Source organism: Eschrichtius robustus, chromosome 1 (genome assembly GCF_028021215.1).
Source record: "Eschrichtius robustus isolate mEscRob2 chromosome 1, mEscRob2.pri, whole genome shotgun sequence".
NCBI lineage: Eukaryota > Metazoa > Chordata > Mammalia > Artiodactyla > Eschrichtiidae > Eschrichtius > Eschrichtius robustus.
The window spans coordinates 64,077,519-64,105,141 of NC_090824.1; the positions used below are offsets into that span (position 1 = coordinate 64,077,519).

Genomic DNA, 27,623 nt, shown 5'->3' on the forward strand with positions numbered 1-27,623 from the left:
CCCCAAACATAGCGATTTCCCAATGGGGAAAAGGTTAGACATAGACGGTGCGAAAAGTGAAACCCCTCAATCCGACTTTAAACAAGAACCTAATGTTCACTTTAAGTCGAAGACTCTGAGCAGATGCCTCCTGCGTTCTCCCTGCTGTCCTCAGCCGGCTCGGGGAAAGACTAGAGGGGCGGGACTTCCGGAGAGGGGCGTGGCGTATGCAGATAGGGAGGCGCGCAGAAGCTGCTGGTCCCACTCCGGCTGGGCTTCCGCGTCCTGCGTGTGGACAGCCGAGGACTCGCGAGGCTGTTCCCGGGGTGCGCGATGCCGGAGCGAGGGGCATGCAGGGGCGGAGGGCGCGGAGAGGGCGTGAGGGAAGTGAGCGTGCGTGAAGAGGTGGGCGATCGCGAGGGTGTGGGGCGAGGGTGGGCGGAAGATTCATACTTACCTGGCAGGGGAGATACCATGATCACGAAGGTGGTTTTCCCAGGGCGAGGCTTATCCATTGCACTCCGGATGTGCTGACCCCTGCGATTTCCCCAAATGTGGGAAACTCGACTGCATAATTTGTGTTAGTGGGGGACTGCGTTCGCGCTTTCCCCTGGTGTTTGTGTTGGTTGAATAAGAGACCTGTTTTTCACCACCAACTGAGCAATGATGTTTTCGTGCAGTCCCGCAATATCGGTTTTCGGTCTTCACTTCCAAGTTCACGGGTGGTTGTAAGTGCTGTAACATCTCGTTATGGTTTTTTTCCAGCGATGTTACCCGCCGTGGTTGTGCGGCGAGGCTGCGGTGTTCTCAGCCGTCCAATGAACCGCAGTTGAATGGTGGTTTGTCTGTGTACGGTGTTGTTTTCCCAATTGCTGAGTGTTCTGTATTGTTGGGCTTTGTGGGCGGGTTCGTGAACAGTCTTGAGCGTCGTACCGTAGTGCAGAAATGAGCCCGTACGAAACACAGACTAAACGATAATACCTTCTGCCGTTTGCCGTAGTGTGAGCGAAAGCAGCTTATTATATATACGAAGGAAATTAAGCCTGGGTAAAACGTCAGTTACGCCACTTCTTGTGAAATCCGGCAAGCGATATATGTATGTTCTGCTTACTTTCTGTAAGACAAGACCCCCCCCACAGCCCTCGGGAACAGAGAGTTACGGAGAACTAAGTTGGGAGTATGGGACTTACGAGGGACAGAATCCTACATGTAAAATAGGTAAGTAACCAAGATTTGCAGTGTAGAACGTTATATTCGATATGTTAAAGTAACGGCCGATGGAGAACCATCAGAAGCTGTATACCGGAACCTGTTATTACAATGTTAACAATGACTTAGTTTAATGAATAGAAGAAAAGAAACCACGGTCTTCCCTGAGAGCCCAGTAGTGACGACTGTTTACTTCCACTGCCATAGACCTGGCTTCAGTCTCCGGTTGGGAAAATAGGATGCCGATAGCCGACGGGCATGGCCAAAGAAACATACGTGTCTATATACGCATACGTGTAAAACTTACTGATGTCAGGCTTAAAAACAAAACAAACGTTTTGTCAACGTTTCAGCAGCGTTTCGCTTTGAGTCCAGGTACGATTAATCTAACCAGAGGCAGGCTTATCCATTGCACTGCGCATGTTGACCATTGTGATTTCCCCAAGTGTAGGAAACGCAAGTGCATAATTCACGGTAGTGGGGGACTGCGTTTGTGCTCTCCTGTTTTTTGTAGGTTTATTTTTTTTTGATTTATTTTTTTTAAACCTTCGTCATCATGCTGTGTATTATGTCCTCATGAGTTACTTAGGACTGGGATTTGTACCTTTTGACATGCCCTACCACAAATTTTATCAACCTCCCACAGTATCCACCCTTGGCAGCCACCAATTTGCTCTATGTATCTAATCTATAAAACTGAGTTTATAGATATATATATATTTTTTTCGCTGCGTTCGGTCTTCGTTGTTGCGCGCGAGCCTGCTCTAGTTGTGGTGAGCAGGGGGCTTCTCATTGCAGTGGTTTCTCTTGTTGCGGAGCATGGGCTCTAGGCACGTGGGCTCAGCAGTTGTGGCTCGCGTGCTCTAGAGCGCAGGCTCAGTAGTTGCGGTGCACGGGCTTAGTTGCTCCGTGGCATGAGGAATCTTCCCCGACCAGGTCTCGAACCCGGGCTCCGCTTTTTCTATGTCATCGGGAATGTCCGAGCCGAGGGTTGGTGAGCTGATACTGATACTCTTCTATCCAGAAGCAGCGAAACACAGAATTTCACTCTTCTTATTTTTTATAAATTTATTTTTTTATTTTTGGTTGCGTCGGGTCTTCGTTGCTGCACGCGGGCTTTCTCTAGTTGCGGCGAGCGGGGGCTTCTCATTGCGGTGGCTTCTCTTGTTGGGCAGCACCGGCTCCGTAGTTGTGGCACTCGGGCTTAGCTGCTCCGCAGCAGGTGCGATCTTCCCGGTCCAGGGCTCGAACCCGTGTCCCCTGCATTGGCAGGCGGATTCTTAACCACTGCGCCACCAGGGAAGACCCTCACTTCTTATTTTTACAGTATTGAATAGCTCTGCGCCTCTCGGCAGTTTTCCTCTTAAACCGCCCCCTCCCCACCGGAAGAAAAACATCATTTTGACCTCAACTTACATAGTTTCACTACGGAGCATTAAGAATATTGTATACACTTTCTCACCCAGTTGCAGCCTCACTGACCTACAGGTAGGCTTGACACACTTTCTTTTTTCTCACAGATTTCCTCTCCTGCCATCCTCCACTCTCACCGCATAAACTCCTAATCCCTCAGTCCCTTGCTTCCCACCGCAACCAGCGTTGACTCCCCAGGCCACTCCCACAGCCTGGGTTGCTCCTCTTCCTCCGTCTCAGAGCATAATGCATCATCCGAGGGCAACCCCAGACTGTCCACTGCTGGCTTGTCTCTGCCACTAGGCGTCTTCCCGTCGCACCTTTGCGGCCCTCAGGCAGGAGAGGGTTAAGAAGTTTTATGAATGCCACAACTCACCAGGGCTGGCTATTTTCATCAGGGACTAGCAGTGAGCTGTGGAATCAACCTCTCAATTGTTCTGGACGTACGAAGTAAAGCCCTCCCGTATGACCTCGACGGAGTTAGCATACATTCTTTCCCTGATCTGTACGTTTTGTTAGTGAGAAGACCCCTGGACAGTCATCAACTCACTAATACACGTATTTAGTAAGCACCCCTCCCCTCCCCACACTCATGTGCAACACACAATTGCTGCTTCCTGTCTCCGCCCACCCCGTCAGTAAACCAAAGGGCCAAGGGATGTACTTTCCACTGTATTTCCTTCCCAGAAAAAGGCCACCTCGGTAGAAACACATTCGCTGACGGATGTGTGAAAAACTGTGTAGCTTTTTGCTCTGAACTTGCTATTTTTTAGCATTTACACAGCATCTTCACATTTCCAAAGCACTGTACCAACATTTATTAATCCTCACAACACCCCTGTGAGGTAGGTCAATATGTCTTTCATGGTAGAGAAAAAGGCAGAGAGGTCGAGTGAACCTTGTCATTTCCATTGAGAAATCACTATGTTTGGGGGTAATTATACCTCAGGCGGGTTTCTAGTTTGTTACTTTCTCTTGAGCTTGTGTGGCCTCGAGGAGCCTAGGGCAGGTTTCCTTGACCTCCTGGTTTCTCTAGATGTACGCCATGTCCTCTGTGGTGGATGTGGGATCTTCTAATTCCCAGCGGAGACACGTCGCCGTTGGTGGTCCGGGGGGCGTGGGTGCGCGGCGAAGAGTCGGGACCCGGAGGGGCGATGGGGACGGCTGGAGTTCGGGGCGCCTGGCGCCAGGGATTTGAGGGTGTGAGTCGGGGCTCGGGTCTGGTCTCACCTTCTGGTTTTGGTTTCGCAGCCCGACCGAACTCATCCCCACTGGCATGGTTATTATGAGGACCTTTCCCTCCTCCCCACCCCCATTAAGCATTTACGTAGTAAGATTTCCCCAGTCAACTTAAAAGCGATCGTTTTGTTCGTGGCGTCCTCTTGAGTTAGCGTCTCATCAACTACTTCAACACATGAACTGCTTCAAAACACACAACAACTAAACCTGGTGAAACCTAAAGGAAAAAAAGTCAAGATTTTAACATTGAAATAAACAGGGCAAAGTATTACTACAAACTTCTTCCACTTCGTAAATTGTGCAGTGCTGGAGTTAAGTATATAATACCGGCAAACACAAAAGTTTTTTATTTTATTTTGGCCGTGCCGCGTGGCTTATGGTATCTCAGTTCCCCGACCAGGGACTGAACCCTGGGTCAGGCAGTGAAAGCCTGACTCCACTAGGCCACCAGGGAACTCCCCCACAAAGTATTTTAAAACACTTGAAACATTTAAAACATTTAAAATTTGTAAAAAATAGACGATTATGTTTAATAGTCAATTCACGAGTTCTGAAATAGTCCGTTTAATCCATTGAACTCTCATTTTGTTTTTAGACGGTGAGACAAACACACTTTTGTTTATTTTTTTGGGCCGTGCCAGGCATCTTGCAGGATCTTAGCTCCCTGACCAGAGATTGAACGTGGGCCCCCTGAAGTGGAAGTGCGGAGTCCTGAAAACCGGACCACCAGGGAATTCCAAACAATTTTTAAGACTGTAAACTGAGACCTTTTATATCCCAGCTACTCTGCCCATTGAGAGGTGTATCTACCCCTCTCCTGGAATCTGGACTTAGTGACTAGGCTGACCAACAGAACGAGGTCAAAGTAATGTTCGGGGGATTCTGAGGTTAGGTCAGCAGAAGGCTTGCAGCTTCCTTCTGGGCCTCTGAGAACCCTGTGTGGGAGACTTGAGCTGTGAGTGAGAAGGCTGACAACTCTGGGGCTGCCATGTTGTGAGGAAGCTGCTGGTTTACAAACTGACTCCCCTCCCTCACTAAGGAGAGAGTAAAGAAAGAGGCAGGCCTCTAAGTTGGTAGAGGGCAGGTTTAAGAGGCAAGGGAACTTACTAGGATTGTCTTGGGCACTGAAAGAGTAGAAGATCTCTATCCCTGGCAGCCAATTCTTTTTTTTTTTTTAAAGGTCTCTTTTTAAAAAAAATTTTATTTTGGTTGCGCTGGGTCTTAGTTGCAGTAGGTGGGCTCCTTATTTACAGCTCGCTGGCTCCTTAGTTGTGGCATGCATGTGGGATCTAGTTCCCTGACCACGGATCGAACATGGGCCCCCTGCATTGGGAGCGCAGACTCTTATCCACTGTGCTACCAGGGAAGTCCCCCAGCCAATTCTTAAAAGTTTATACAGAAGCCTTAACTGGGTTGTCAGGTATACTGTCCAGATGGTCTCAACAACACCCTACTCCCTCAAGGCTTCATCATTTGGACAGCTCCCACTGTCCGAACAGGGGAGGAACAGGAGGGGAACAGGAGGCAGAGTGTACATTGCAAGGATAGGGGAGCAGATGAGGAACCTTGATTGCCTGAGTCCAGCTCAAAGATCAACGAGTGGTCACAGCCCACCAATCATCTCCTTCAACAGAAGCCCAAGGCTTTGTGGAGAACGATGCATGGAAAAGAGACATGCTCAGGTTTTAGTCCCAACCCGAGACCCTAGATATTGGGGATCAGAGTAATGCCTTTCAAAATTGCAGATTTGGATAAAAATAGATGAGTGTTTTTGTTTTAAAGCTCTTAAGTTTTGGGGTGATGTTTTTGTGCAGCAATAGAGAAATGGAAGAGGGAGACAGAAGTAAGCAAACAAGTAACATGGAGTTGAAGGGGGAAAAGTGGATTTAGGGATAGAAAAGATGGGATGGAGAGAAGAGGGTGGGGTTGAGGGCTTACAGTTTTTGACAAGGGGCTCAGGGAAAGCCTCTCTGTTTCAGTTTGCTACATACTCCTGCTTTTCTTTGCTTGCTCGTCATTAGCATATGTAACGCCCAAACAGCCACCAAAAATGGCAGGCTCAGCCCCTGAGTTTACTTGTTCTGTTACCAGTTGTAGGATTACAGCCCACTCCTTAGAATCTCTAATTCTTTTTTTTTTTTTTTAATAAATTCGTTTATTTATTTGTTTATATTTTTGGCTGCATTGGGTCTTTGTTGCTGCGGGGGCTTTCTCTAGTTGCGGCGAGCAGGAGCTACTCTTCATTGCAGTGCGTGGGCTTCTCGTTGCGGTGTCTTATCTTGTTGCTGAGCACGGGCCCTAGGCGCACGGGCTTCAGTAATTGTGACATGTAGGCTCAGTAGTTGTGGCTCGCGGGCTCTAGAGCTCAGGCTCAGTAGTTGTGGTCCACAGGCTTAGTTCTCCGCGGCATGTGGGATCCTCCCGGACCAGGGCTCGAACCCGTGTGCCCTGCATTGGCAGACGGATTCTTAACCTCTGCACCACCAGGGAAATCCCAGAATCTCTAATTCTGAATTTTAAGTTTATGGGAGTAAATAAGTAGTGACTCAACTTTTGTGGATCAGAATGAATATGGATGTAAGGGCACATCCTTGAGGAGGGCCACACTTCTCAGAAAAGGAAAAATGGGTTCCCCAACAGGTGCCTCCTTCACATCACTGTGACTCATGGGTGAGTATTGTACCTCGCAAAAGAGTTGGTTGGAGCAATAGTTGAAAACCAGGGAAGGGAGTTCCCCGGCGGTCCAGTGGTTAGGACTCCGCGCTTTCACTGCTATGGGCCTGGGTTCAATCCCTGGTCAGGGAACTAAGATTCCACAAGCCAAAGGGCATGGCCAAAACAACATATATATATATATATATATATATATATATATATATATATATATATATATATATATATATATATATATATATATATATATATATATAAATATATATATATATATATATATATATATATATATATATATATATATATACACATGTATATACATAAAACTTACTTCTCTCCCCGCCACCTCCCCCTCCTCCTCCCCTCCCCTTCCTCCCCCTCCTCCTCCCCTCCCCTTCCTCCTCCCCTCCCCTTCCCCTCCTGCCCACCCCCTCCCCCTCCCTCTCCCCCTCCCCGCCCCTTCTCCTGGCTCCTCCCCCGCTTCCTCCCCCAGCCTCTCGCTTGGAAGATCTGCGCAGGCGCGCAGTGAGGGCGCGGACGTGCGGGCGGAAGTTGTGCTGGAGCGCTTTAGGAAAGGGACCTGCGGAGAAAGCAGGTATTCTGCCGACGCCTGTGGACGGTATCGGAGGGGACAGGCCGCCATGAACCGCCTCCAAGATGACTATGATCCCTACGCAGTTGAAGAGCCTAGTGACGAGGAGCCGGCTTTGAGCAGGTAGGCCCCTACCCCACCCCGGTTCCCGAGGCTTCGGGCCGAGGCCAGGCCTCAGCCTCCCCCTCTCGCTGCGCTTGCCGGACCCGTACGGATCCTCTGTCCAGCGGTTCGGGCCCCTGTGGCGCCCCGCTGTCGCCTGTGGGACGCCGAGGGGGGTCTGGTGAGGTCGCGTAGCCACGGGGGAGGCGGGACCGACACTGGCGCGGGGAAGGGGCACATTCTGGAATTACGCGTAAGATTCAAAAGCCGTGAAATCGAATCCTGCTTCTGCAGCTACTAGCACTGTGACCGAAGGCAAGTCCTTTATCGTCGGTTTCTCATCTATAAAAAGGAAGTATAATAAGTATATCACGAGTATGTTGTGAGGCACATGGGACTTACTGTGAAGTGACCATCATGAAGACTAAACTGCAATAAACAGAAATAAAGGGGTATTTAACTTTTTTTTTTGAGCACCTATTGTATGCTTGCTGTGGGCTACAGAGGTCAGTCATAAGATTTTTGTCTTTGACAGGTTTAACGGTAAAGTAGGGGACATAAGATATATATATCTCGGAAGATATATGTCTCGGAAGTAAACTTGTATCTCAGAAGACCACTGTAGAAGAAGATGACCTGGGATAGTCACAGATGAAGTTCTATGGGAATTTCCAGAAGGGACGGATTAATCCTATCTGGAGGAAAATTGCAGTTATGTTGACAAGAGATTTCCAGGAAAATTTAGCCATTTTTTAAGCTGTCAGCAGATCCTGTTCATAAACTTTAAAACATTCTGTCCAACTAAGCTTTCAGTGAAACTGCCCTTCTTTCAGTCACAATGTTTCCTTATATTATCCTGAGGCGGGGTTACAGGCATGGGAGATCACACTGCTGTGAAGATTTCTGTTGTGGGGAGTGAGGATGGATTCCAAGATTCCCTTAGGAGGAGTTTCAATTAATGGGTCCAGTTTGTGAAAGTAGGCCTCAATTAGTAATTCAGTTTGATTGGATTCAGTGTTTCCTGAACTTGAGCTATTCTGCCATTACCATCCCCGTATTCACCCCTCTTATTATTTATTTAATCTTTTTCTTTAAGTTAATTTACATTTTTATAGTTAAATGTCTTATTTTTTGCCTCACGGTTTACAGGATCTTAGTTCCCCGACCAGGGATCGAACCTGGGCCCCCAGCAGTGGAAGCACAGAGTCCTAACTACTGGACCACCAGGGAATTCACATGTAGTTAAATGTCTTTAAAGAGGCTTTATATTCCTGTGACAGTTGCCACTGGTAAGGTAACTGTAAAAATAAATACTTTGAAAACAAAACAGTATTATTAGGCAGTATTGCCTGCTCAAGGCTGTGAATCGAATGCTCATTTTAAAAAGGGAGATTGTTTAGAGAGGTGTTTAAGAGGTGTCTCTCAGGATTTGATTTTACCATACCTAGAAGCGAATCTTTTTAGCGTATTACTGTTTCATGGAAGCTGGCAGAACACATGAGTCTTCTGAGTTGGAGACACCTGACAGCAGAGCATCCAGCATGAGCATCATGTTTGTGTTGGTTGCTCTTACTTCCCAACTCCTGTAGGGGTTACATGGAGAGGCCCAGATGGGTGCTACACATTGATTGGGTTGGTACCATGGCTGAGGACCACTTGAGCTTGGAGAATCCACCTCTTTTACAGCAGGCAGTAAATATGCCACTAGAAGCCAGTAACCCCTCCTCCCACCTCCCAGTTGTGATAATCAAAAATATCTCTAGCTATGCCACATGTTCCCTGGGGGGCAAAATTGCCCCTCAGTTGAAGAGTACTGGGGTAGTTTAAGGGTAATAGTGAGAGGTAAGGCTGAAAAGATAGGTTGAAACCAGATTGTGGAAGGTTCTTTTGAATGCTGTACTTAAAGTTTTGGTCATGGATGATTTTCTTTTGGATTTGGGTAGTGATGTGATGAGAGTTCTTTAGGAATAACATTCTGGCAGCAGGGTTAAGGGTGGAATGAAGCAGAAGAGTTTTGAGACCTGGCGATCCTTAGGCCATGGTGGTACAGGCAGAGTTACGAGGACCTGAGTGAATATAGTGGTAATGGAGAAAGGGAGCATGCTGGTCAGGATGAGGAATGTCAGACGGGGAATTTTCTTGGGAGTAGAATCTGGATAAGGCCTCTATCATTAGCAAAATTGATTGGTGTGAATTGTATTTTTCTTATTTACCTTCTGCTTGAGGCTCACAAGCATTGTTGTAGAAGAGAAAAATAGAGAAGCAAAACCCAGGAATAGTCTGTAACCGTTCATCAGATCATGAATAATTGAACGTTATGTGTGTACTATTGATTATAGTAGAAAAGTCTTAGGCATTTCATCTTGGTAACATTTCATTCCTTCTCATATCTCATTTAATTCTGTCATACTGCTGTTGATGGGGAAACCCAGGCACAAAAGGCCAAGGAAATTGGCAGAAATTGCTCAGGAGAATTTAGAATATAATTTAGCCTTCTCTCTCTTTTTAGTTCTCTGTAGCACTATGCCTTTTAAACTGTAATATTTACTTACTGTCTGTTACATTTTGTGTGAATGTATTAGCTATCTATTTGTTACATATATTAAGTTTTATTTAATTATCCAGAGTTTAAAACAAACTCCCAGTTCTGTGAGGTAAATTTTTCATTGCTGATGGAATTATGAATTGGTGCAGTACTCTTGGAAAGTAGTGTGATAATTCTAGAAGTCAGAAAGATGTTTGCATCTAATTTTAGACATTTAACCTAAGGAAATCAACAGAAACAAAATTATATATACATAGATATTCATTGTAGTGTTTAATAGCAAAGAGAAATAACTGTACAGCATCTGCAAGAGGAAATGTTATGTAGACATTAAAAAATATATTTGGAAATATGCAGAAATGGTTGAACTATTAAGTGAGATCTCTTAATCTATTAAGAGATCTTAATCTATGTAATGATAGCTGAATCAAATGCAACCTTATAAAACTTAAATTTTGGGGGCAGTGAGATGATAGGCATTTGAAGTTATTGTAATTCTTTAATATTTATATTCTTTATGATTTAAATGTGTTCTAGTTCTGAAGATGAGGTGGATGTGCTTTTACATGGAACTCCCGACCAAAAACGAAAACTTATCAGAGAATGTCTTACTGGAGAAAGTGAATCCTCTAGTGAAGATGAATTTGAAAAAGAAATGGAAGCTGAATTAAATTCCACCATAAAAACAATGGAGGACAAGTTATCCTCTCTAGAAACAGGTAAACTTTTAGTTAGATATTCATATAGATATTTTTCTAAGTTCCATAATGGCAGGGACCCTTATTTGTGCTCTGTTATGCCCCCAGCACTTTCAGTAGGTGCTCAGTAAATACTTATTGAATGAATGAATAAATGTGCTTGGCAACCTGAGTGTAGTTTTCTTTTGTTGCTAGTGAAGAATTTTCCTGTGTTGCTGGAAAGAGACTGTTTAGCATTGTTTACTTGTATAATTTCCTTTTGTAATTTTTACCTCAGGATAAAAGAAAAAAAGACACACTAGCTTATAGAAGTATATTTAAGGTTATATAGCACTGATACAGCAGATTAAATGATGTGTGACCACAAATTCCTGTCTCATTTTAGTAAGTAATGAAACATACTTCATTTTGATACTTGGTTTCTATGTAAAATATATCTGACTCGAAAACTTGTTTGTGAAGGTAGGACTCCTCAGAATTGGTTTCCATGTTGTTATGCTATATATTAACTGTTAAGAATTGAAAGCATATGTAATAATGATAAAAGCAAAAACAGATGTTAATTAAGAGGAAGAATTAGGGATGCAGGCACCTGATGGCATAAGTATAGGTGATGTCATGGCACTAGGCACAGCTGAGGAGAGGAAGAATGTGTGCTTGACTCATTCTGCCTGACTCTTTGTAGAGCTCTTATCCTCTTTCTTCTAAAGTTCCTTAAAACAAGATGTTTATTTCCTGTTCTCCACAGTATACTGCATGGCTGAAAGGTAGAGATATATATGCCGGCAATGTGAAAATATGGTTATTTTATTTAATTAGATGTGCTTTTATCATTATTTATATATGCTTTCAGTCTCTTTGTGGGAAGGGAGAGAGAATAATTTTCTCATGATTTGGAACAGTTATTCAAGGAGGGGAAGTTCTCTGTAATTGCATAGGGCATAGAAATCCAGTAAGTCATTGATGTGAAAGTATTTTTCCACCCAAATGAAATTGGGAATGAGTTGATATCACTTTGAAGTGATGGAAGAATATATGGAGTTTTTTTCCTTGCCAATCCAGTATGGTTCAGTTTTTAAACTTCCCTTATGGTTTGACTAGGGTCTTCCTCAGGAAATGGGAAAGTTGGAACAGCTCCGACAAAGTACTATGACGATATATATTTTGATTCTGATTCTGAGGATGAAGACAAAGCAGGTAAGTAACATGTTTACCAGGTTTAGCAGTTATATTTTATGAAGGAAGGTTTACCTAGCAATTATTTGATATTAGGTTTTCCCTTTGAGTTTCATCTTTTAAGAAATTGCAGGCAGTTGATGTGAAAACAAAAGCAGGATTGCGCATAAGAACAAATGGGGACGCACCTGAGGACAGGGACTGAGGGTGGTGTTGCAGAGGCACATCTGGGGAGAGGAAGAGTGTGTCCTGACTCAGTACCTCTTTCCTCAGGGCTCTTGGCCCCCTCTTCCTTCAGGTTCTTTAGCACAGCAACATTTGCTTTCACAACTGCAGATAGTTTCTAGATTTTACTCTCTTGCAGAATTTTCCCTAACTTGCTGCTTTTTTTAAATCAACCTTTCTGTTCTTTGGAATTGATTTTGTATAAATTTGAGCAAAGTTGAACACAATGACAAGAGCTAAAACTAAATTATATCAGTAATTATGATGGAATACACAAATAACAAATTTATATGGTAAACAATTTTATATTTTTATATGTTGTTACATTAACATTGACCTGCCCAAGTAGGTCTAGTGTATGTGGTTGACCATAGTTTTTTTTTTCATTCATTTTTGTTCTGATTTCAGTAGCATTTTATGTATGAGAACTTATGGAGAATTTAAGACATAAAAATAGTTTCTAGGGACTCCCTTGGTGGTCCAGTGGTTGGGACTCTGCACTTCCACTGCCAGGGCCCAGGTTTGATCCCTGGCCAGGGAACTAAGATCCCACAGGCCGTGCAGCATGGCCGAAAAAAAAAAGTTTCTATTCTTGACTTACTTTGAGTGACCTTTTTGAGACTAACGTCTCATTATTTGAACTCAGTTCTGAACTTTATTTGGAGGAATAGTTTAAAATATTTTTTTAGGAAAATATAACGAAAAAATATGTACCTTAGGAAACAGTTTTCTTCATTTTGTATAAAAGAGGTGTGGATTTTAGACATGATACTTAGCCATATCATTAACATTTTCAAAACTAGCACAGGTGACCAAGAAAAAGAAGAAGAAACAACACAGAATTCCGACAAATGATGAATTACTATATGATCCTGAAAAAGATGACAGAGATCAGGCCTGGGTTGATGCACAAAGAAGAGGGTAAGAACTTAAATTTAAAATTAGAATCTTTAGGAAAAATGATTAAAAGATGATTTTCGCTATATTCACATTTTGAGTGTATGTGTATATGTTTATACAGACATGCATAAAGTTTGCGTAAAAATTGCTGAATAGTTTATTTTAAAAATGAAAAGCAAATTTCAGTCAGACCATTGGTTTTTTATTTATTTATTTATTTATTTATTTTTGGCTGTGTTGGGTCTTCGTTTTTGTGCGAGGGCTTTCTCTGGTTGTGGCAAGCGGGGGCCACTCTTCATCGCGGTGCGCGGGCCTCTCACTGTCGCAGCCTCTCTTGTTGCGGAGCACAGGCTCCAGGCGCGCAGGCTCAGTAATTGTGGCTCACGGGCCCAGCTGCTCCGCGGCATGTGGGATCTTCCCAGACCAGGGCTCGAACCCGTGTCCCCCGCATTGGCAGGCAGATTCTCAACCACTGCGCCACCAGGGAAGCCCGGTTTTTTATTTATTTTTAAAAATATTTATTTACTTATTTATAAATGAAGTATAGGTGATTTACAGTGTTGTGCTAATTTCTGCTGTACAGCATAGTGACTCAGTTATACACATACATACATTCTTTAGGCCATTGGATTTTTAAAAACTGTTGTTGAATTCAGACTGCTATAGCTAGTCAGTCTCTCCCTTTAAGAAACAAAACTGACTTTTTTCAAATAAACAATTTAAAATTACTTGGAGATTAAGAGTTTATGTGGGGAATTCCCTGGCGGTCCAGTGGTTAGGACTCCGTGCTTCCATTTCAGGGGTCACGGGTTCAGTTCCTGGTTGGGGAACTAAGATCCTGCATGCCATGGTACTGCCAAAAAAAAAAAAAAAAGTTTATGTGGATAAACAGTGGATGTTATGTTTTCTACTTGAATGCTTGAATTGTTGTTTTTAACTATTTACAAATTTGATTTTTTTAAAATTTTTAAATTTTTTTATAGATCTTTATTAGACTATAATTGCTTTACAATGTTGTGTTAGTTTCTGCTGTATAACAAAGTGAATCAGCTATATGTATACACATATCCCCATATCCCTTCCCTCTTGCATCTCCCTCCCACCCTCCCTATCCCACCCCTCTAGGTGGACACAAAGCACCGAGCTGATCTCCCTGTGCTATGCAGCTGCTTCCCACTAGCTATTTTACATTTGGTAGTGTATATATGTCAGTGCTACTCTCACTTTGCTCCAGCTTCCTCCCGCCATGTCCTCAAGTTCATTCTCTATGTCTATGTCTTTATTCCTGCCCTGCCACTAGGTTCATCAGTACCTTTTTTAAAAAAATTAATTAATTAATTTATGGCTGCGTTGGGTCTTTGTTGCTGCGCGCAGGCTTCCTCTAGTTGCGGTGAGCAGGGACTGCTCTTCGTTGTGGTGCACAGGCTTCTCATTGCCGTGGCTACCTTTGTTGCGGAGCACGGACTCTAGGCGCACAGGCTTCAGTAGTTGTGGCACGTGGGCTCAGTAGTTGTGGCTTGCGGGCTCTAGAGCACAGGCTCAGTAGTTGTGGCGGATGGGCTTAGCTGCTCTGCAGCATGTGGGATCTTCCTGGACCAGGGCTCGAACCTGTGTCCCGTGCATTGGCAGGCGGATTCTTAACCACTGTGCCACCAGGGAAGTCCCCATTTTTTTTTTTTTTTTTTGGATTCCATATATATGCGTTAGCATACGGTATACAAATTTGATTTTTTAAAGTTGAGGTAAAATTCACATGACATAATGTTAACCATTTTAAAGCAAACAATTTAGTGGTATTTAGTATATTCACAATGTTGTGCAACCACTACCTATGTTTATTTCAAACCATTTTCATCATCCTAAGAGGAAACTCCATACTCATTTTCAAATTTGATTTGATAAAGGCTGATTTATCATAAAAGTGAAAGCTGGGCAACTTACCACTATTTTTCCTAACCTAGCTGTGCTTCAGAATCACCTGGTGAGAATGAAATGCAAACCCTTGAGTCCTACTCTAGGAGGTTTTGATTCCGCTAGGGTGGGGCCCAGGAATCTGTACTTGTCAAGCCCAGAGGGCTTGTGTTGTTATGTGGGTCTTTGTGCACCACCCTTTAGCTTCCACCCTCCCACTTTGTCCTTTTTTCCTCTCCTAGTTTCACCCATGCACCACTTCCTCCAACTGCCTCTTGCATTTATGTGATGAATATTTTTCACACTCACAGTGTGAAATGAACGTTTTAAGTGCTATGAGTGCTATTGAAATAAAGCTTACGGTCTAGCTCCATATTCTGGTAACAGAATTTGTCATGGAAGTTAGATGGAGTGTATTTTCATTCTTATATAATCTTGAGAAGAAATAACATCTTATTGACTTATTCACATTCCTGTGTCAAGCAGTAGTTGCCTTTTAAGACCACAGAAACCAGCTTCAAATAGTGAATTCACTACATTTTAAGCACCACAAGGACAGTGATCATACCTGTCTTGTTCAGTGCTGTATGCCAAGCACCTTGCACACTGCTGTATGGGCACTTAGCACCTATTGAATGAATGATTAAGTTATTTTCTTGGGGTTTGGGTTTTGAAATTTGCTAAGCATTGGAGGTATTTAACAACAATTATGAAATATATACCACGTGTTCTCAGTATTTTTCCCCACAAATATTTAAAGAGTTCAGGAAGTAATGCCAAATGATCTGCATTTTGCTTTTCAATTTTTAGGTGTTTTCCATAAGCCCCTTTTAAGAATATATACTTTTATACTTTAGTGTCTTCATAAACAGATTCATGCTTTATTTTTTCAATCGGCAAATATCTGTTGAGAATTTACTATATGCCAGACACTGTTTTAGACTCTTGAAATACAACAAGGAACAAAACAGACCAAAATCCTTAGGCACTTAGAGCTTACAACCCTTGCTTTTTTTTTTTTGTAATAACTTTTATTGAAATATAGTTGATTTACAATGTTGTGGGTTTCTTTTGTTTTTTTGGCTGCATTGGGTCTTTCTGGTGCGCAGGGGCTTCTCATTGTGGTGGCTTCTCTTGTTGCGGAGCACGGGCTCTAGGCACCGGCTTCAGTAGTTGTGGCATGTGGGCTCAGTAGTTATGGCTCGTGGGCTGTAGAGCACAGGCTCACTAGTTGTGGCTCACGGGCTTAGTTGTTCCGCGGCATGTGGGATCTTGCCTGGCCAGGGCTCGAAGACGTGTCCCCTGCTTTGGCAGGCGGATTCTTAACCACTGCACCACCAGGGGAGTCCACAACCCTTGCTTTTTAAATGTAGCTTTATTGTGGGTTTTTTTTTTTTTTTTTTTAATTAGTAGACTGTTTTTTAGAATAGTTTTTTTTTTTTTTTTTTTTTTGAGAAAAGCCAACATAAGGCACTTTCATTGCAGTAATAAAACTTGAAACTCATATGTAGTGCTGGGGGTAGCGGTAGGGGTGCGGGAGTGGGCAGCAATTTCTCTCACCAAATCACTACACAGGACAGCAAAGGGGTGAGAGGAGGGAAGGAGAAGCCAGCAAACTCTGAGATCAGCAGGGGGAGCTGAGCATCAAAAAACAGGAGATGCTGAAGCTGTGATGACCAGCATCATTTTCTTAAGACAACACTCAGGGATTTGTCATGATGGCTGGGCTTTCATGGGTGTTAAGTGTCTACAAACAGCACCTTCAATTTAACTTTTGATTGAAATTCTTAAAATTTAGGAAGTGGATCTTGGATAGCTATGAGATTACAAAAGTCCTAAATATCCATTAGAAAAACCAGAGGATGGAAAAAAAAAAAAAAAATCCAGGCCATGAAGAAGTCTTCAGAGGTCCCTGCTGGCCCAGGGATAGACACCTGTAGTGTCCAACATCTTAGTGAAAACGATCTGCTTTCAAAACGCAGAGGGTTAAGGGGAAGGTGGGGTTGGGACAGTGGAGGCAAAGGCTCTCCCCTTCCCACTTTAGTTTTGGGTAGGGCTTTTAATTCAGCCCGAGGACGTCGCTTAAATTGGAGAATAATTTGGCCCTCAAAAGCACCTCAAATCTGCTATGGCTTTGCAGTGCAACAGCAAGAATGTTTAATATATAATAGATAAAACTTTCATCCAAAAAAAAATAAAATAAAATATAGATTCTTGTCCCCCCCCAACAATTCCTATTCTAAAGTTAACCCATTACTTGTGCTGTTAATACTTGAATAATACGTAACTGGAAACCTAGATCCAGAGGACTGAAACTCAGTGTTCACCCCCAAATGAAAACAAACTAAAATGGGTAACTTGAGCTTTATGGCATATAGTTCAGGTCAACACACATACAAGGAGAAAGGGGAAGAGCAAAGCTGGTGACAACACATTCGGTCAGGGAAGATATTTATACAGAGTGTAGTGGAACATCAGGAAAAGCTCCGTACGGACTCGCTGTGCTCACCTGGAGGCACCAGATCCTTCCATGGCACATCCAAGAATGGGGAGCTCAGGGAGGAGGCCATTCCTGTCATTCCAGTTTTAGAAGCTCCATGTCAAAGATGAGAGTGGCGTTAGGTGGGATGATGCCTGGGTGCCCAGTGGCACCGTAGGCATAGTCTGGGGAGATAGCTTGGCTCTCTGACCCACGCTCATCTGGGCAACCCCTTCTTCCCAGCCTCGGATCACTTCCTGCTTGCCCAGCACAAACTTAAAGGGCTTGTTTCTGTCCCAGGAGGAATCCAGTTTCTTTCCATCTTCAGGCATCCCCGTGTAGTGCACCACACAGGTCTGGCCGCGCTTTGGGAAGGTGCTCCCCTCTCTGGGGGAGATGGTCTCCGCCTGCACTCCCATGGCAGTGGCAGTGGCAGTGGACGCCGGGCGGGCAGGCGGCGTGGACCGACAGTGGGTCTGGCGGCAGTTACGCGGCTGTGCCAGAATAGTTTTAGGTGCACAGAAAAATCGAGCCGATGATGCAGAGAATTGCCATGGTATCCCCACACCCGCTGCAACAACAGCAACGCACGAGTCTCCCCTGTTGTTAACGCCATGCGCTAATATGGTACATTCGTCACAGTTAATAATCAATGCATTATTGTTAACTAAAGTCCCTACTTGATTCATACTTCCTTAGGTTTTTTTTCTCTTTTTTTAAAAATATCGTATTTTACCTTTGGATAGCAATTGTATTTAAAGCACATTCATCTCTGTCACATTATTGATCCTGCACCATCCCAGTGAAGCCCAGTGGGCTTCAAATGACCCTATTTATTTAGTTATCTGTTTATCTATCTATCTGTCTATCTATCCGCCACGTGGCTTGCAGGATCTTAGTTCCCTGACCAGGAATTGAACCCACACCCTCGGCAATGCAAGTGTGGAGTCCTAACCACTGGACCTCCAGGGAATTCCCTCAGATTTCCTTAGTTTTCACCTAATACCCATTTCTGTTTCAGGAGCCCATCCGGGATACCATGTTACATTTAGTTGTTATGTCTCCTTAGGTTTTTCTTGGCTGTGACAGTTTCTCACACTTTCCTTGGTTTTGATGACCTTAACAGTTTTGAGGAGCACTGGTCAGGTATATTGTGGGAGGCTCCTCTATTGGAATTTTTTTTTTTTTTTTCTTTAGCAGCGGAACTCAAGTTTATTAAAACAGCTATGACAAGTATAACAAAATCTACATCTGCCTGTGCTAGGCCAGTGTATTTCTGTACAAACAACAAGATAACGCTAGATAATTACAGTTAATACTTTGAAAGCATAGTATACAAAACAACATATCTTCATCAAAAAAAAAAACAACCCTTCATAAAAGTGGGGAAAAAAATTCTCCCTGCGCCCCCCAAAGGAGGTCTTCACAGGCTGGCCAGCTCCATCCCAACTCTGAGGTATCAAAGGAGTTCCAAGTGCAAACTGAAGGGATGAACAAGCAACTCCCCCACTCCCACATCCGTTAAACGCACAATCCAGCTGATCTTGTGGCAGAGGGCCTTTTCGTGGAATGATTCAACAATCATAGATAAAAAAATACAGAATGCTTCGCGAATTTGCGTGCCATCCTTGCGCGGGGGCCATGCTAATCTTCTCTTTATGGTTCCAATTTTAGTATATGTGCTGCCGAAGCGAGCACTGGAATTTATCTAATGGTTTTCTCATGATTAGACTGGAATTAGAGGTTTTGGGGAGGAAGACCACAGAGGTAAAGTGCCGCTTTCATCACTTTGTATCAAGGGCACATACTATCAGCGTGATTTATGACTGTTAATGTTGATCTTGTTCACTATAGTGAAGTAGTATTTGTCAGGTTTCTCTACTGTAAAGTTACTCTTTCCACCCCTTTCTGTACCATGCTCTTTGGAAGGATGTCACTATGTTTAGCCTAGACTTAAGGAGTCTGGAGTTATGCTCCTCCTCCTTGAGGGGAGAGTATCTTCATAAATTATTTGTAATTCTTATATATGAGAGATGTGTCTATTCTCCCCCATTTATTTATTTATTAAGTCATTTATGTCAGCATGGACTCATGGGTATTTATTTATATTTTGGTTATAATTCAATACTACTTTATTTTGATGCTCTAATTGTTTTGGCTTCAGTCATTGGGAGCTCTTTCAGTTGGCTCCTGTGCCCCTTTAACATTCCTGTCTCACTGTGGGTTTTTGGTTTTTTCTTTCTGAGCGCTTCCTTACTTTCTGGCCCTACAGGATGTTCCAGGTCCATCTTGTATGCCCCATTCCTGGAATCGACCATTTCTCTAAGGGGTACTGGTTTCTTTTGTTGGGAGAGTGGCATTAGAAAGCAAGATTTGGCTTTAATGTGTTTCCCCTCTTCACCTTCTTTTTCTGTTCTAGCTACCATGGTTTTGGAATACAGAGGCGATGTCAACAACAACAGCCTTTTCCAAATAGTGATGCTGTCTTGAATTGCCCTGCCTGCATGACCACACTGTGTCTTGATTGCCAAAGGTAACGGATAAAGGGTAACAACACACACACACACACACACACACACACACGAAAAAAACCACTTGGTAGTCCTTGTTTAAATCAGAAATAGACTTTTGAGGTGTTTAGGAATTCTGATAAAGTTCTGTCCTCATATATCCCTGGTGCTGCATGACTAATCTTTATACAAATAATTTTCGTTACACATCGTCTGTTATAAATAGGTTTTCTAATAAAGTACTTGCCAGTGCTGACAAGGGTTCAGTAAAACTGCATATATGTTGTGGAATGACAAAATCTCTCAAATACACTCTTATTTTTTTTTCTGTTGTGATAAAATACATGTAACATAAAATTTACTATTTTAACTGTCTTAAAAATTTTGCTGTAAAAGAGTACTTCATTTGAATATTCAATTTATTGTCAACTAGACGATTTGAAATTTTTTTAACATTTAATTTAAAAAATTAATTCAGTTTTTAATTTTTTAAAAAATTTAAAATTAATTTTTATTTTATTTATTTATTTATTTGGTTGTGTGGGGTCTTAGTTGCGGGAGGCGGGCTCCTTAGTTGTGACTCAGGCTCCTTAGTTGCGGCATGTGAACTCTTAGTTGTGGCATGCATGTGAGACCTATTTCCCTGAGTAGGGATCGAACCCGGGCCCCCTGAATTGGGAGCATGGAGTCTTAACCACATCACCACCAGGGAAGTTCCTATTTTCAATTTTAAATAAAGCTGTTTTCCCAGCTTTATTGAGATGTAATTGACATACAACATCGTATAAGCTTAAGGTATACAGTGTAATGATTAGATATTCAAATATATTGCAGAATGTTTACCACAATAAGGTTAGTTTACCACAATAAGGTTAGTTAACACAGCTATCACCTCACATAGTTATCTTTTTTTGTGTGTTTGTGGTGAGAACTTTTAAGATTTACTCTCAGCAGTTTTCAAGTATGCAGTACAGTACTGTTAACTGTAGTCATCGTGCTGTACCTTACATCTGCAGAACTTATCCATTATAAGTACCTTTTGACCACCTTCATCCATCTGCCCTTCCCCACCAACCAACAGTTACTTTGTTTCTATGAGTTCAGTTTTTTTTTTAGATTCCACATATAAGTGAGATCATACATACATACGTTATTTGTCTTTCTCTGTCTGACTTTTTTTTTTTTAAAACGTAGATTTTATTTATTTATTTATTTTTGGCTGTGTTGGGTCTTTGTTGCAGCGTGCGGGCTTTCTCTAGTTGTGGCGAGCGGGGGCTATTCTTTGTTGCCGTGTGCGGGCTTCTCATCGCAGTGGCTTCTCTTGTCGCAGAGCACGGCCTCTAGGCGTGTGGGCTTCCATAGTTGTGGCTCGAGGGCTTCAGTAGTTGTGGCTCCCGGGCTCTAGAGCGCAGGCTCAGTAGTTGTGGCGCACGGGCTTAGTTGCTCCGCGGCATGTGGGATCTTCCTGGATCAGGGCTCGAACCCGCATCCCCTGCATTGGCATGCGGATTCTTAACCACTGTGCCACCAGGGAAGTCCTCTGTCTGACTTTTTTTACTTAACATAATGCCTTCCAGGTTCATCCATGTTCTTAGAAGTGGCAGGATTTTTTTTTCTTTTTTTATGGCTGAATAATATTCCATTGTATATACATACCATATTTTCTTTATTCATTCATCTGTCGATGGACATGTAGGTTGTTTCCATGTCTTGGCTATTGTAAGTAAGGCTGCAGTAGGTTTTTGGGAGGAAGACCACAGAAATAAAGTGCCATTTTCATCACATGATGTCATGGGCACAAACTATCAACATGATTTATGACTATTAATGTTGACCTTGATCAACTGGCTGAGGTGAGAGCCCGGATATCTCTTTGAGATAGTGATTTCATTTCCTTTGTATACATACCCAGAGGTGGGATTGCTGGATCATATGATAGTTCTATTTTTAACTTTTTGAGCCTCCTCCATACTGTTTTCCATAGTGGCTGTATCAATTTACATTCCCACAAGTAGTACACAAGGGTTCACTTTTGTTATTTCACTATTGTCTCTTTGATAATACCTTTTCTAACAGGTATGAGGTGATACCTTATTGTAGTTCGGATATGTAGTTCCCTGATGATTTGTGATATTGAGTACCTTTTCGTGTGCCTGTTGGCCATTTGTATATCTTTTTTGGGAAAAATGTCTATTCAGGTCCTTTGCCCATTTTTTTTTAAAAATAAATTTATTTATTTATTTATTTATTTTTGGCTGCGTTGGGTCTTTGTTGCTGTGCACAGGCTTTCTCTAGTTGTGGTGAGCGGGGGCTACTCTTCGTTGCAGTGCGCGGGCTTCTCATTGTCGTGGCTTCTCTTTTTGTGGAACACAGGCTCTAGGCGTGTGGGCTTCAGTAGCTGTGGCACGTGGGCTCAGTAGTTGTGGCTCGCGGGCTCTAGAGCTCAGGCTCTGTAGTTGTGGAGCACGAGCTTACTTGCTCCGCGGCATGTGGGATCTTCCCTGGCCAGGGCTCGAACCTGTGTCCCTTGCATTGGCAGGCAGATTCTTAACCACTGCGCCACCAGGGAAGCCCCTTTGCCCATTTTTTAATCAGATTTTGTTTGTTTTTTTGCTATTGAGTTGTATGAGTTCCTTATGTATTTTGGATATTAACCCCTTATCAGATATATGATTTGCAAATATTTTTTACCATTCCATAGGTTGCCTTTTTATTTTGTTGATTGTTTCTTTGCTATGAAGAAGCTTTTTAGTTTGATGTAGTCCCACATGTTTATTTTTGCTTTTGTTTCTTGTGCTTTAGGTGTCAGCTCCAAAACTTCATTGCCAAGACCAATGTCAAGGAGCTTTTTCCCTGTTTTCTTCTATGAGTTTTATAATTTCAGATCTTACATTTTAGTCTTTAATCTATTTCAAATTAATTTTTGTCAGTGGTGTAAGTTAAGGGTCCAGTTTCAGTTTTTTGCATATGAATATCCAGTTTTCCCAATACCATTTATTGAAGAGACTGTCTTTTCCCCATTGAATATTCTTGACTTCCTTGTCAAATATTAGTTTATGGTGTATGCATGGGTTTATTTCTGGGCTTTTGACTCTGTTCTGTTGATCAATGAGTCTGTTTTTATGCCAATCCCATACTGTTTTGATTACTATAGCTTTGTAGTATAGTTAGAAATCAGGAAGTGTTATGCCTCCAGCTTTCTTCTTCTTTCTCAAGATTGCTTTGGCTATTTGGGGTCTTTTGTGGTTCCATGACAAATTTTAGGATTTTTTTTCTATTTCTATGAAAAATGCCATTGGAATTTTGATAGGGATGACATTGAATCTATAAATGGCTTTGGGTAGTATGGACGTTGTAGCAATATTAATTATTCCATTCTATGAAAACAGGATATCTTTACCCTTATTTGTGTTTTCTTCAATTTCTTTCATCAGTGTTTCATAGTTTTCAGTGTATAGATCTTTCACCTCCTTGGTTAAATTTATTCCTAAGTATTTTATTATTTTTGATGCTGTTGTGAATGAGATTGTTTTCTTAATTTCTCAGTTTGTTAGTGAAAATGCAACAGATTTTTGTTTATTGCTTTTGTATCCTTAATCTTTACTGAATTTGTTTATTTAACATTTTTTTGGTGGAGTCTTTAGAGTTTTATATATATAAGATCGTGTCATCTGCAAACAGAGACAATTTTACTTCTTCCTTTTCTATTGGGACACCTTTTCTTTCTTTCTTTCTTCCTTTCTCCCTACCTCCCTTCCTTCCTTCCTTTCTTTCTTTCTTTTTTTTTTTTTACCTGATTACTTTGGCTAAGATTTCCAGAAATATGTTGACTAGGAGTGCTGAGAATGGGCACTCTTATCTTGTTCCCTATTTTAACCATTTTAAGTGTACAATTCAGTGACATGAACTACAGTCACAGTTGTACAGCCATCATGACTATCCATTTCCAGAACTTTTTCATCACGCCAGACAGAAACTCTGTACCCATTAGACAATAATTCCCTATTCTCCACCCTGACTCACCCCAGCCTCTGGTAATCTCTATTCTACTTTCCTTTTTGGATTATTCATTGCTAGTGTATAGAAACACAACACATTTCCATGTGTTCATTTTGTACTCTGCAGCTTTGCTGCATTAGTTTATTAACTCTAATAGTTTTTTTGTGTAATCTTCAGAGTTTTCTACATATAATATCATGTCATCTGTGAACAAAGTAAATTTTACTTCTTCCTTTCCAATTTGGATGCCTTTTCTTTCTTTTTCTTGCATAATTGCTCTGATTAGAACTTCCAGTACTTTGTTCAATAGAAGTGGTGAAAGCAGGCGTTTTTGTCTTGTTCCTTGTCTTAGAGGAAAAGTTTTCAGTCTTTCATCATTGAGTATGATGTTAGCTATGAATTATTTATTTATTTATTTATTTATTTATTTATTTATTTTATTGGCTACGTTGGGTCTTCCGTTGCTGTGCGCTGGCTTTCTCTAGTTGCAGCGAGCGGGGGCTACTCTTCGTTGTGGTGCGAGGGCTTTTCATTGCAGTGGCTTCTCTTGTTGTGGAGCACAGGCTCTAGGCACGCAGGCTTCAGTAAGTTGTGGCACACGGGCTTCAGTAGTTGTGGCTCATAGGCTCAAGAGCACAGGCTCAGTAGTTGTGGCACATGGGCTTAGTTGCTCCGCGGCATGTGGGATCTTCCCGGACCAGGGCTCGAACCCGTGTCCCCTGCATTGGCAGGTGGATTCTTAACCACTGTGCCACCAGGGAAACCCAGCTATGAATTTTTCATATGTGGTCTTTATTGAGGAGGTTTCCTTCTATTCTTAGTTTATTGGGTATTTTTATAATGAAAGAGTGTTGAATTTTTCAAATTTTCCTTATGCATCAGTTGAGATGATCATGTGGTTTTTTTCCTTATATTCTATTAATCCAAATATACTTTTGCCGTTTTCCTCTCCTTTTCTTTTCTTTCTTTTCTCTTTTTCTGGTAGCCTTATAAATGTCTAACTTAGTCCATGTTCTGAATCAGGTTAACTGAAATTAAATGATGATGTTAGGTGGTGGATTTGTTCTAGTCACTAATGGGTAGCCAGATGTAATTTACTCTTATTAGCTAGCTTGAGGTTTCTGATCATCTGCAACAATTAATTTTTGTACTCTCCATATGAGCTCTTAAGCTTTTTGTATATAAATTGACACCTAGAATATGAAATAAAGAAAAAGTAAAATATCTTTGTACTTAAGTTGCTTCTCTTTTAAATTAAACCATGTTACCATGTTACAGGGTTCCTATACCCAAAAGAAGTTGCTTTGTGATCTAACAGTAGAAATTGGGCTTGGTAAAAATTGTGTTCCATATTAAGAAAGGATTCCAGTATGGTGGAGTATAAATGAAATTTTTATGACTTCATCTTGAGAAACATCAGCCTGGTAGTGGTGGTGGTGGAAGAGGAGATGATCAGCATTCAGAACTAATGAAGGCATAACTTGACTTAACTGTTTTTAACCAGATATTTCTGTTGCATGAGGTTTAAAGGGGAAAAAGAGGAAAATAACTTACTAAGTCGAGAAAGAAGTAGGAAAATATTAAGTGTATGAGGAGAACAAAGAAAGCATTATCTATTCTTTAGACTGTTGGAGTAAAGCCAAGAGTGGACGTTATAAATCAGATGCTCTTTAAGCTTTTAAAACTGTAGCTTTTACTAAAATAGTGACCAGAATGGCACTACGTGGTAATGAGAGGAGGGCAGAGTCTCGGGTCACAACAGGAAAAAGACACAGTCAAAGATTTTTTAAACATTACCTCTCAGGTTTCCAATAGCTTTTCTTGTCTAAGTTGGAAGAGCAAATCAAAAAATTTTTTTCTGAGATAAAAGTTACTTTTAGAGCAGTAGAAAAGAGGATATATTCATTCGTATCTGTTACCAAGTCTCCTCCTGTTCTTAAAATAACTCTTAAAAGCTCTTTAATTTCCCATTTTGTTCTCATGTTTTTACTTTGGTTGGCATTTCAGTAAGTTTTTGGTATTCTCACATTTTTTCTAAATGTGTAACTATTAAAATAGAATATAAATCCAAATTCTCCATTTCATTTTCCTCTTAGGCATGAATCATACAAAACTCAGTATAGAGCAATGTTTGTAATGAATTGTTCTATCAACAAAGAAGAGATTCTAAGATACAAAACCCCAGAGAACAGGAAGAAAAGGCGAGGCCATAAGAAGATGAGGTCTAACCAAGAAGATGCTGCGGAGCAGGCAGAGACAGATGTGGAAGAAATCTATCACCCAGTCATGTGCACTGAATGTTCCACCGAAGTGGCGGTCTATGACAAGGATGAAGTCTTTCATTTTTTCAACGTTTTAGCAAGCCATTCCTAAATAGCTAAGTTGGCATTTAGTTGCCCAATACTGTATACAAGGCAAATACGGACAGTTATATTCCTCCTGCCTACTCATCTCAAGTGACATTCTGAGCGGTTATTTGAGGAAGCAGTGTTTCATCTTTATCTTTTTGAAAAAAAAAGGTTATCTACCTTCATCCCTCCCCTTCCTTTTTAAAAAAAAATTTTTCCCCAGCTCTGATGGGACTCGTTATTCATTCTTTTTTTGATAGATATTTGGAAACTGGGGCTTTTTATTTATTAAAGCTCTTTAGAATTAAAATGTTCTGGAGTTACAGGTAACTTTTGTTTCAGAGTGTTATTTTTATTTTTTATTTTGGATATACCCTTGGTGTGCTTAATCTAGAAACTGTTTCCTCACTTCTGTCTATATATATATATTTTTTTCTTTTTTTAAATTGGGGTATAGATGCTTTACAATGTTGTGTTAGCTTCTGTTGTACAACTAAGTGAATCAGCTGTATGTATACATATATCCCCTCCCTCTTGGATCTCCCTCCCACCCTTTCTGTCTGTATTGTTTTTGCTAAGAAGTATCTTTATTTCCCTTCTAACCCATAGGATGGAGTGAACAGTATTTAGTAACTGTTACAATTACGTGAAGTTAGTATTGGGGTGCCTTGAGTAATTAACATAGGTCTTTCCTTAAAAGGGTGGTACTTAATCAGTATTCTAAACTTAATGAATTAACACAGTAAAATAGAAATTTGTGGTAAGGAAGAGCAAACTCACCCTCCAGCCTTAGACTTAAAAATTTTGTTGCTGTCGCTTGTGCCACCGTTTATTCCGGAATTTCTCTTGCCAGCAATGAAGGTATGTTTGTTTTTGCTCTTAATAATAGAAAAATCATTAGTGGCAGCTTGGAGGAAATTGCATTGTAGGCATCTGTACATTTTAGCTTTTTAAAAGAATATGATTGGACTGTTTCCAAAAACAACATTAGGAATCTCACGGTCCTCTTGGTATTTTAATAGAGATGTGATAGAGTGGAAAGAAATCAGGAAATAGGTTTTAATTCAGGCTCAGCAGCGCTAATCTTTGGCAGGTCTGTTCCTTTGAGCCCCAGTTTTCCACTTATAAAACGAAAAGGTTGGAGGAGAGCAGTGATTCCCCACAGAGGTCAGGGCTCAACAGAGCTTGAGGGGGACTTCTGCATACTCCCTCAGAGAATGATACACCTCCAGAAGGGAAAACATATCCTTTCCACCTCCTTATATTTTGCACTTTCTAAAAGCTACACATAAGGTGAACTGGAACCAGTGATGGTGTGGTGTTGGTAAGAATTAGATGGAGGTAAAAAAATGATAAAGAATTTGCTTTTAGGAAATTTCCAATGTCTTAATAGCATACTTGATAATTTTTATAATATGCTGATATCTATCCAGTTGGAAGCAATATATATACTTTTAAACATTTCAACATATTGCCAGATGATAACGTTACAGAATAACACTATTAGTCTGTTTATTTTAACCTTGTGTTTGCCTTATTGTAACTTTGCAAGATGTCTTTCTGTCTTACTATCATTGCAAACCCTACTTTCTTCCTAGATTGCTCAACCACCCTCATTGTACCCT

At 41.5% G+C, this 27,623-nt stretch overlaps 1 protein-coding gene, 2 non-coding genes and 1 pseudogene across 4 annotated transcripts; 2 read left to right on the forward strand and 2 right to left on the reverse strand.

Annotated features, from left to right (window-relative positions):
- The first annotated feature begins 271 nt into the window (after window positions 1-271).
- On the forward strand, window positions 272-26,311 carry EAPP (E2F associated phosphoprotein). 2 transcript variants are annotated; one of them, XM_068534451.1, is made up of 7 exons: window positions 272-305; window positions 7,007-7,228; window positions 10,290-10,471; window positions 11,552-11,647; window positions 12,655-12,772; window positions 19,561-19,674; window positions 25,747-26,311. In XM_068534451.1, exons 2-7 carry the CDS (start codon window positions 7,155-7,157, stop codon window positions 26,021-26,023), a joined length of 861 nt encoding a protein of 286 aa, XP_068390552.1. In that variant the 5' UTR covers window positions 272-305; window positions 7,007-7,154; the 3' UTR covers window positions 26,024-26,311. The 2 variants fall into 2 exon arrangements, with proteins under 2 accessions (XP_068390552.1, XP_068390539.1); XM_068534438.1 differs by lacking the exon at window positions 272-305 and adding an exon at window positions 988-1,197.
- Window positions 429-592, forward strand: LOC137777878 (U1 spliceosomal RNA). The gene has a single exon (XR_011076661.1). It is a non-coding gene; the product is annotated as a U1 spliceosomal RNA (small nuclear RNA).
- On the reverse strand, window positions 17,127-17,560 carry LOC137757895 (peptidyl-prolyl cis-trans isomerase FKBP1A pseudogene; annotated as a pseudogene).
- On the reverse strand, window positions 18,733-18,839 carry LOC137776852 (U6 spliceosomal RNA). The gene has a single exon (XR_011076337.1). It is a non-coding gene; the product is annotated as a U6 spliceosomal RNA (small nuclear RNA).
- Window positions 26,312-27,623: the final 1,312 nt, after the last annotated feature.